General features: G+C 63.0%; 2 protein-coding genes across 3 annotated transcripts in view; one reads left to right on the forward strand and one right to left on the reverse strand.

The window, feature by feature from the left end:
* LOC136169434 (uncharacterized) overlaps positions 1 to 3,872 on the reverse strand; it is a 15,550-nt gene extending 11,678 nt beyond the window's left edge. Inside the window, exons 1-3 of the mRNA XM_065937190.1 lie at positions 3,472 to 3,872; positions 2,704 to 2,969; positions 932 to 1,124 (exon numbers count right to left, since the gene is read on the reverse strand). Coding sequence (XP_065793262.1) covers positions 932 to 1,124; positions 2,704 to 2,969; positions 3,472 to 3,872 — 860 coding nt within the window. The remainder of the gene's footprint in view (positions 1 to 931; positions 1,125 to 2,703; positions 2,970 to 3,471) is intronic.
* PHLDA3 (pleckstrin homology like domain family A member 3) lies at positions 3,634 to 10,057 on the forward strand. 2 transcript variants are annotated; one of them, XM_065936382.1, is made up of 2 exons: positions 3,634 to 4,285; positions 5,590 to 10,057. In XM_065936382.1, exon 1 carries the CDS (start codon positions 3,871 to 3,873, stop codon positions 4,240 to 4,242), a length of 372 nt encoding a protein of 123 aa, XP_065792454.1. In that variant the 5' UTR covers positions 3,634 to 3,870; the 3' UTR covers positions 4,243 to 4,285; positions 5,590 to 10,057. The 2 variants fall into 2 exon arrangements, with proteins under 2 accessions (XP_065792454.1, XP_065792452.1); XM_065936380.1 differs by having other exon boundaries at positions 3,640 to 4,271.

Consider the following 10,057-nt stretch of genomic DNA (forward strand, 5'->3'; position numbering starts at 1 on the left):
GAGAGAGAGAGGGTATGAATGTGTGTCTGTATGACTGTGTGTGTGTGTGTGAGAGAGAGAGGATATGAATGTGTGTCTGTATGACTGTGTGTTTGTGTGTGTGTGAGAGAGAGAGAGGGTATGAATGTGTGTCTGTATGACTCTCTCTGTGTGTGTGTGTGTGAGAGAGAGAGAGAGAGAGAGGGTATGACTGTGTGTGTGTGTGTCTGTGTGTGTGTGTGAGAGAGAGAGAGAGAGGGTATGAATGTGTGTCTGTATGACTGTGTGTGTGAGTGTCACTGTGTGTCTTTGTGTGTGTGAGTGGACTGTGAGGGGTAGTTTCAGCTGGGTGGTGGGACAACCTCCCAGAGAAGGTGCTGCCTCAGTACAGAGCTGTGTGAGGGGAGGAGACAAACCCGGAGATGCTGGGGGGCCACGGTCCAGGCGGGGAGGAGCCGGTGGCCCTGGGGGAGGGCTGGTGAAGAGGCCGGTGAGCTGAGAGGGGCAGGGTTCAGGTCACGAAGAAAGGGGCAGCCCCCCAGGGCTGCGTCACAGGCCTCAGGCTCTGGAGAGTTATAAGCAAAGGGGCAACTTCTGCTCCCTTCTGTTTAAGTTTGTATGGCGTTAATAAACATTCTCTTCATAAATTAATTAATCTTCAGGGCTTGTTCTATGGACTGAGCCTCACAATCAATGAGCACTAAAGTGAATTTACAATAAGATTAAGTAAATACTGTAGAAAACAGCAGAGATTTTACTCCTGGTTCCTCTCCGGCCGTTCTTGCCTCCAATCCACCTCGTCCCATCTTCCTTTCCATCCCATTCTGGGCAGTCCCCTGGAGCAGACCGGATGCCCTGCAGCTCAGAGCATCTCCAGGGCGCTGGTCCCTGGGACTGTTTTGCAGTCCAGCCCGTTGCAGCTGCTGCAGGTGGATGGACAAAGGGAGCAGACCGGAGCAGATGCCTGCGGAAGGTAGGGAGCTGGCAGGTGGGGGTGTTCTGTGCAGCAGTCCCACGTCGGTCAGGTCCAGAAGAGCTGAGGGAGTGTGTCCAGGACCCAGCCAGGCCCCAGCAGCTGAGCGCCAGCGCTGCGCCCAGGGCCGTGTTCCCTGGGGTGCAGTTCCCGGGGGCGGGGTCCAGATGCTCTGGCAAACAGGGGGTGTCAGCACTAGCCCCCTGCCCCTCTGGAGCCGTCAGAGGCTCAAGTAATACAGCTGGGGCCTGAACCTCTCCCAGACGGGGCCACCAGCAGAGATCAGCTCGGGGAAAGGTTTAGAGTGAGCTGTCTCTCCTCATCCCTGACAGACCTGGAGGGCGGGTCTCCCAGGTCCCAAGGATCTACAAGCAGCCCCGGGAGCTCTGGGTCTGGGAACCAAGGCTTAGTTGCTAATGACCCGACGTTTCCACGAGGGGGCGCCCTGCTGAGCTGCCTCCCGGGGCCTTTGCCCCAGAGCTCCCGTCTGTTTCCGGCCCAAACTCCCCTGTCCAGAGGCCTGGCGCTCCTCCACAGTCAGCTGGAGAGGAGAGTGCGGGTGGCTGGTTCCCACCTAAAAGGAAGTCTGTACCCCAGATGCCGACACAGGGGAGGTCCTCTCCTCTGTCTCGCCCAACTTTGTCATTTAGAAGCTGTGCGACTTCATTTAGGTTGCTCCGCCTCTCTGATCTCATCCGTCAAGACTCAAAGACGCGTGAGGGTGCTATGCAAACGTTCAAAGCCAGTTTGTGAAATCGCCTGGGCCTGGAGAGAGCGCCAGTGTGCCCCAGGCCTGGAGAGGAAGGGGTGACCACAGGAAACCAGCCGGAGCGGGGCTGGTCTGGAGAACTCCAGATTAGGCCGGCGCCCCCAGGAGACGCCTACGGAGGAACAGGGGCGGGGCCTGGGCGCCCCAGGAGGGTGTGGCCGGCAGACAGGCTGAGACCTGGGGTCCCTAAGGCCGGCCGCGGCCCTCACTTGACCTCCCCCCTCTGCCACCTCAGACGCTGCCAGTCTTGCTGGCCTCTCTTCCCTCGCGGCTGACCACGCCCTCTCCGGGAGGGCTGGGGGCTAGCGGGCCCACGTGCGCGTGTGGGCGTGTGCGTGCATGTGTCCTGCGCAGGAGGGCTGCAGAGCTGTGGGTGGGAACCGACAGCCCCTGACCTGGATGCTGGACACGCTCTGTCCCCGTTAGGCTCCGCGTCACTGGGCAGGGGGGTGCAAACAGAGGGTGTGGGCACACCATCATTGCTGCATATCGCTATTCCCATAATAACCTACTGTTAACAAGGGTATGAACAGGCCCTTAGGAGACGGGAAGTCCTGGGGGAACGGGCCAACATGGGGTATGCATGAGGACCCGTGAGAGCCTAGTCTAGACTCAGGGTTCCCATCTTCCTCTAAAGTCAGTAACTGGCGGAAGGAGTGGAATGACTATTTATTTTCAATTAATTTTTGGGGGCAGGGCCGTGCACCTTGTAGAATCTTAATTCCCTGACAGAGGCCCCGCAGCAGTGAAACCTTGGAGTCCTAACGACTGGGCCCCCAGGGAATTCCCTGGAATATTTCTTGAGCTTCCTTCCTGTGCTCTTCACAGATGTTATCTTGCGAGTTAGAGTTCCCTGAGATCAGAGCCAATTAGCCTTCCCTCTTGACAGATGAGGAAATTGAAAGATAATGAAAGTGGGCAGGACACAGCCAAGGGGAGGAGTTGGGGTCGCAGAGCTGGACGCGGCTGAGCGACTGCACACCAACAGCAAGCACAAAGGTGGAGTCCACAGGCAGCTCTGCAGGTGGCAGAGAGAGGGCAGCCTTCAGCTGGGGGTGGGGGTGGGCGACGGTGGACTGAACCTGAGGGGAGAGGCAGCAGGCCCCGGCCGCCAGGCCTGGCTCCCCCAGGCCCAGGTCTAAGTGGGCTGAGCGCAGCCCTGTCAGTGGCCGTCCCAGGTCCCAGTGCAGACTCGGTGCTTCCTCCTCCCCCTGGAGGGGAGGCTGAGGGGCCTCAGGTTCCTGCCTCCTAAACCACACGGGAATGGAGGCGGCGCGGGAGGCTGGGCCGTCCAAGCAGAGACCGCTGTGGGCAGCCAGTCTGGGGCCCTCACACGTGGAAATCTGCCCAAGGGGGAGGAACCCAGCTTAGCCTGATCCCCTCTCCCACCCCACCCCGCCCAAACCCCAGGACCGTCCTCATTTTTCTGATTGCGCAATGCCAATGGGCAACTGGCCAAGCGAGGAAGGGGGTCAGAACTGGGGCAGGGTTCCTGTGGCCTGGGCAGCTCCAGCAGCTGTCTGGCAATCCCCCGCCCCCGGCGAGACCCAGCCGTGCCGGTGGGCGACCACGGAACTGGCCCCTCCTAGGCAGCTAGGCCTCTATAGTCTATAGACGACAACCCCTCTTTCCCCTTCCCCACCCCCCGCCCCACCCCCGCCGAGTCCAAGGCCCGGAGGTCCCCGGGAGCGGCGGACTAAAGGCCCGAAGGCCCGAGCGGTGGGACAGCAGCCCCCTCGGTGCCCCCTACCCCGCCCCACGCCCAGAACCCGCAGGGTGACCGCGCCCCGCCCCCGGGCGGGCCGGGTGCGCAGGGGAGCGGACGGGAGGGGAGCGGACGGGAGGGGAGCGGATGGGAGGGGAGCGGAGGGCGGGCCGGGCGCACTGGAATGCGCGGCGGCGCAGGAGGCAGGGGCGGGCGCCGGACATGTGAGGGCACATCCCAAGAGCTGCCGCCCGGCGCGCAGACGGCCCAGGAAGAGCGGGCGAACGAGCGAACGGGCTAGGGGGCTCTGGGGGCCGGGACCGGGGCGGCGCGGAGCGGCGGCCAGGGCCGAGGCGGGGCCCGACAGGCACTAGGCGCGCCGGCCGGGCGGTGGGGAGAGCCGGCAAGGCGCAGCGCGGCCTGGCCGCGGCCCCGCGCGCGCCCATGACGGCGGCCGTGCTCCGGGAGGGCGTGCTGGAGAAGCGCAGCGGCGGGCTGCTGCAGCAGTGGAAGCGCAAGCGTTGCGTGCTCACCGAGCGCGGGCTGCAGCTCTTCGAGGCCAAGGGCGCGGGCGGCCGGCCCAAGGAGCTCAGCTTTGCCCGCATCAAGGCTGTGGAGTGCGTGGAGAGCACCGGCCGCCACACCTACTTCACGCTGGTGACCGAGGGCGGCGGTGAGATCGACTTCCGCTGCCCGCCGGAGGACCCGGGCTGGAACGCGCAGATCACCCTCGGCCTGGTCAAGTTCAAGAACCAGCAGGCCATCCAGACCGTGCGCGCCCGGCAAAGCCTCGGGGCTGGGGCGCTGGTGTCCTAGAGCCCTGGGGCACGCCTGGCCTTCCCGAGGTAGGTCGTGTCAGGTGAGCCCCCGGGTCTGAGCCCCCCTCCTCTCTGGACCTCCTGTCGCCTTTTTCCCCTCCGGAGGAAATGGGGGCCCCCAACCTGCATGCCTCCTCCAGGCTGGGCCGTCCGAGGGCCAGCGGGAATGGAGAAACCTAGGGGAGCGCCCAGGAGTCCAGCCTGGAGCCAAGAGTCGGCCTCCCCCGGGCGCCGGCAGGGGGCCGGACTGTGACCTTCCTCTCCGAGAGGAGGGTGGGCACCCGGCCTCCAGAGGCTGGTTCTGCCCTGACTCCCGGAGGAGGCTGGCGGACAGGCCTCTGGGCCTCCACCCCTGCCAGGGCGGGGCTCCTGGGTTGAGGGAGCCGGGGTGGGGGTGGGACAGAAGGGGATGGCCTTGCCCCCCTTTCTGCTGGGATGACTCTGGCCCTGGAGTTTGAGCAGGGAACTGTGGCAGGAAGACTCCCTCAGTGGCAGGGTGCTCAGGGTTGGGACGGTAACCAAGAAGCCGCGGATCCCAGGGTGGGACTTTGGCAGAGTCTGGGCTGTACCTGGGACCTCCACTACCTGTCCTCAGGGGTGGGTCTGGGGGGTCCTAGGGCTGAGCTGTTTGGGAAACCAGGAGAGTTGGGAGGTTTGCAGGCAGGCCCCTCTGCCAAGGGAGGTGGACCTGTCCACCTGCCCCTGGTGTCCAGCATGTGGGCTGGGCGGAGAAGGGGGCTGGAGGAGGGGTTGGGGCCCTGGTGGTGGGTGGATCCGGCCACGATTTGTTGTTTGTGATGCCTTGATCTTCCTTGGGCCCTCGGGCAGGGGCAGGGGCAGGGGCAGGGGCAGGGGGCGAGCCTGTGGTCAGGAAAGCTTGGCAGGGACCAGGAGCAGAACCAGAAGCCCTGGATCCCCCACCCAGGCCCTCTCCTGGGAACCGGGAGCAGGTTAAGGAAGGTCAAGTATGTCTGTCTTGGAGGAAACTGACATTCTCCTCCCCCCGGCCACGCTCCGGGACCCCCTCCCTCGTCCGGTCCCGCAGCTTCTCCCTGCTGCAGGTGGAGCCCAGCACCCCCCAACCCCGTTGACGGCCTCTCAGTGAAGTGGGGGGCCCTGAGTGGCTGGTGACAGGCAGACCCATGGCCTTTGAGCTGGTTCTCTTTGGTGCCCCCGGCCTCAGGGACCCGGAGGGAGCAGCTCCCTGCGGGGTCACAGGGTGTTGTACTGACACCCTGTGTTCTCCTGAAATGAGGGGCAGGTCCAGGGACCCTGGACAAACGGCTCCTGTGGACACGCTCCCCACCGCACCTGCTTCGCCCTGACGGCTGTGCTTCCTCTCCAGCTTCCGGGCCCACTTTGGCTCTTGGGGCGTGACTGTGCTCCTGACTGTGCTCCGGGGGGCGAGGCTGCAGCTGTGGACACCCCTGTGGAGGCGGCGTTGGAGTCACGGGTCAGCGAGAAGCAGCGAGGAGGGCACGGCCGCGGGGGCGCTGAGGATGAGGAGTTGGCCCCGGGCGCTCAGGCTGCCAGGACGTGCCCGCCCCGGGCCCAGCCTCTGAGGCCTGGCAAGGCCCTCGCCCGCTGTGGCCCTGGTGTCTCCTCTGCAGGCTGTCCGCCTCAGGCTTGGTGCCGTGCCTGCAGGAGGCGGCCCCCTAGGGGCACTGAGCCAGTGCCTCAGGACTCAAGAGGCCTGCCTGGGGCCCACGGGATGAACCCCCCAGGCTCAGCTCTGGATTCACCTCGGTGGGGGTAGCTGATGGGCCCGAGACCCACTCTTGGGGTCGTCTGCTGCTTGGGTCCTTTTCGGGACCCCCACTCCTCCAGGCCTCTCTTTGCACACTTCTTCCCCCCTCCTGCCCATCTTCCCCGCACTGCCGTGCCAGGCCTGGAGGTGGTGGGGTGGGTAGAGGCTCAGCCATTACCATTTCACGCCTGTCCCAGAATCTGATGCCCTGCAGAGGGCAGTGACCACGCTGTTCTCTGAGTGAGACAAAGACCTGGTATTGGGAACATCTCTCTCCTCGCCTCTAGTTTCCCACGCTAAACCCCATCCTGAAGTCTCCAGCCTGGGGAGGCAGAGACCCTGCAGTCCAGAGAACACGGCCTCAGAGGTGCTGGAAGTGGGACCACGGAGCCTGCACGGGCCGCTGTGGGCCTCTGCTCTCCTCCTGGGAGGCGACTGAGTCTCCCTGGCAGGGCTCGTCCCTTCATCACTCACACACTTGGGCCTGCTCAGCTGACATCACGTCTTCTCCGCGCGATGGTTTAAAAGGAATCGTTTCAGCAAAAGAGAAATGGAGGTAGAGACAGCACTGCCCTGAGTGACACAGAGACTGCCCATTGGCTGATCCACGTCCGCCCTGCCCTGTTGCGGTATGGCGGCTTCAGAGTCCGATGGGGCAGGAAGACCGAGTGTCTGCTGCAGGAGTCTGGAAGCTGCTTCCAACCCTCTTGCTCCCCGCAGGCTTCTCCTCCCACCCGGTCACGACCCCTGTCCTTTGTCCCTGTCCCACAGAGCCCTCTGCAGCTTCTCTTTCTCCGATATGTGAACCTCATCTTACAATCGAATAAGAACTTAAAGGTACAAAGGCATTTTTACAGATGCCTCATTTGTGGTCTCAGGCTGTCCACCCAGTCCACGATGCAAATAAGCGCCCTCGCCCGGGCCGGCTCACACGCTGTGCTGTCGGTGATGTCTGCTGGGAGCCTCGGGAGAAAGGTGCGCAGGCTGACGGCTGTCTGTGTGTGGGTGGAGCGTGAGAGAGCTTGGTCTTGCCACCACGTCCTGGACTCAAGCTACGTGAGCGGCTTGGCTTCCTCCTGCTGTAAAACGGCGGGTTCTAAGATAGATCCTTGCTTTTTCCAGCAAACCGAGGGAGGTGTCCAGACACTCAGAAATGGGAGTGTGTTTGTGATCAGATGGGATCAGGGTGGCAAACATGAGCCTCTTGCAGGCAGGCCCTGGGGGAGTGGAGACGGAGCACCTGGTCTGAGCCGAGTCCAGGGGGCGAGCAGTTGCTGCTGTGCCCTTGAGAGGCAGGTGCAGTGGGGGGTGTCCTCAGCTGAGCTGGTGGGGGGATCATCCCCGGAGGCTGGCTGTGCAGGGTAGTGAGGGGCACGGCCGGTGTAGGGTGGTTTCAGCTCCTGGCGCTCCCTGCTTTTGGGGAACACTGCCCTGTTGGCTCCAAGTATGCTTTGGTTCCTGTCCAAGCCCACTTGGGCTGCTCCCTTTGCTAGGAGATCCCGGCCCCTCTGAAAGGTGTGCTGCTGCGGGCCCCAGCACGGGGGATGCTGGAGCAGCTGGTGGGTGTGTGTAAGAGGAGAAGCACTAGGAACCCTGGAGGGCATGGGGCTCAGACCTTCCTGGGGTGTCTGCTGGGGAAGAAGGTCTCCCTGGGATCAGGGGTAGCCTCATGCTCTGCCAAGGGGAGGAGCCTGGGCCCTGTGTCCACCCCTGGGAGTGCTCAGCTGGACCACTGAGTGGGGTCAGGGCCTCCCCGGGGCAATGAGAGGCCCGGCCATGCCCTACAGACAGGCACGGTGTGGAAAAACCTCGCTCACAGGAGGCCTGGGTGGGGCCCTTGCCACACTGCTTGCCCGGCCACCCTGGCCTCATCCCTGCCAAGCCCTGAGTCATCAGTGGGAAAGTGAGGCAGGGCGAGTCCCTGCAGGCGGGGGCAGGGGGCCCTGTTCAGGTGAGAAGGGTGGGGCGGAGGCGCCGACAAGAACCAGCCTGTGGCGGGGACTGGGGGTGGCGGCCGGGAGCCTCCGGAAGCGGGGGTCTGCAGCAGGGGGAGCGGGCATTGCACGCCGACCTGGAGGCCCTCTCCCAGAGCTGGGGGTGCAGAGGCGCCTTGGTGGTGGGGCCAGCAGGCCTCGTGCAGAGGCCCTGGCAGACCCTGGCCCACTGTGCACCTCGCTGCAGGAGTCCGGGGTGCCCCTCCTGGCCGCCGGAGTGTACCGCCTGGGACGGGCTCACCCTCCTGATTGGAACCTGGTGCCTGGAAGACGTCCCAGCTCCCTGGAGGCACGCCCTGCACCGTCAGGCATCTCCTGCCCATCCCCACACTCCCAGCCGGGACCCCTGCGCAGGGCAGGCAGGGGCCCTTGTACCCCCACTGCCCCCCGCCCTGGGGACTCTCCCTGCTCCATCCAGACCACAGAGCCGCTCTGCTCCTCAGCCACGGCCCCCATCACCGCCTGGGGTGGCCACTCCCGCGGTTCATACATGCCACTGTCCCGAGTCCCTGGGACTCGGTAGGTGTCTTGTCATCACGACGGTGACTGAGCTGACTCCATGGGCCCACGTCAGCACAAGGGAGTCATCCAGCCATAGAGGCTGTGGATTCAGAAACAGGTTATGTGACCTACTAGGCATCCCAGCAGCTAACCGGGGGTGGGCCCTGGATGTGTGCCCTGAATCCACAGCAGATGAGTCCTTCTTGTGGGGTTACGGGCTAGTGGCCGGGGAGAGGGGCTCGCAGGCGGGCGGTGAGGGTGAGAGCGGAGGCTGGGGGCTGAGAAGGGGTGTCGGCGGGCTTGTGTGGAGGGCGCTTGTGGACAGAGGCTGAAGCCAGGCCTTGACACAGCGCTGGGTCCAACTCCAGGAGGGGACCAGCAAGGGGCCCCTCAGCTTGGAAGGGTCTGTGTGAGCCCGTAGGGGCAGCCCTGGGCAGGACCCCCTGGAGCAGCAGAGGGGCCGGGGCAGGGCAGTGCATGTCCTGTATTGGCCCGAATGCTCCATCTCACGACCTGGGCACAGGGCCCGTCCTGGGGGTGAGACCTGGGCTCCGCTGACGGACCCTGTGCTGCGCAGCCTGGCCCTGAGACCCACAGGGGGGCCACCTGCTACTGGAGTGAGTGGGGACCCCCCTGGCTTCCACACTGAAAGCTCTGTGTTCCCAGAACGCCGCAGGCCGGGCCCTTGGGCCATCAGTTACCCCCCTCCCACACTGCCCAGGGTCAGGAAGCCTGGCCCCCCCTCTCCTGATTCCAGCTATCAGGCCCGCCCTTGGCCTGGGGCCCTGGGAAGGGCACCCTGAAGAGTCCTGGGCTGTGAGCTGCGGGGTAGGGGCACCGTCACCCCTGCTCCGGCCAGCGGAGCATCCTGTGTCCTCAGGACACACAGACTCCTGGCTGCAGGGAGGAGGGGGTGTCTCCAGGCTCCCCAATCAGCTCTGCCTCTGCTTCATCAGTGCTGAGCCTGCCTCCCTGATTCTGCCTCCCAAGGTCAGGGAATGCAGGGGAGACGTAGCCGGGCCAGAGGTGCAGAGCGTGGGTGCAGCAGAGAGCACAGAGGAGGTGCTGACTCGGGGCCCCTGGCCTGGTCCCTGCTTCTCCCTCCAGGCAAGGGGGAACCTGTTGCAAACAGCTGTTCTTACACATAATCCTTTATTTTATTATAGACATCCATTCATTGAGGCAAATGTGAAAGGACAGAAAGTTATAAAGAAGGAAACAGACATCACCTTGGTGTTCCCATCTTTCAGAGATAATCTCTGTTAGCATCTCATGGTATTTCCCTCTACCTTTACTCCTGTGTAAATATATGTAATACTTAATTATCACATGATTTGTAATACGTAATTACTTTTCACACACAGGGTCATACTGTGTGTATTCTATATCTTCGTTTTTAATGTATAAATCCACTGTTATGAGACCATGACATTAAGTATTTTAATGCCTGTGTGTTTATGGTCTACTGTTGTTTATTTGCCATCCAGCTCCTCATTACTTGGGCAACCCCACATCCTTTTTGTTTTTATCTCTGTGTATAAAAGCATGCAATGAACATTTGCCTATTTGAA

The sequence above is a fragment of the Muntiacus reevesi genome, chromosome 5, assembly GCF_963930625.1.
Source record: "Muntiacus reevesi chromosome 5, mMunRee1.1, whole genome shotgun sequence".
Classification (NCBI taxonomy): Eukaryota; Metazoa; Chordata; class Mammalia; order Artiodactyla; family Cervidae; genus Muntiacus; species Muntiacus reevesi.

What these genes read in the sequence shown, in the direction of transcription:
- PHLDA3 (XM_065936382.1), top strand. Translation starts at nt 3,871, where the DNA reads ATGACGGCGGCCGTGCTCCGGGAGGGCGTGCTGGAGAAGCGCAGCGGC.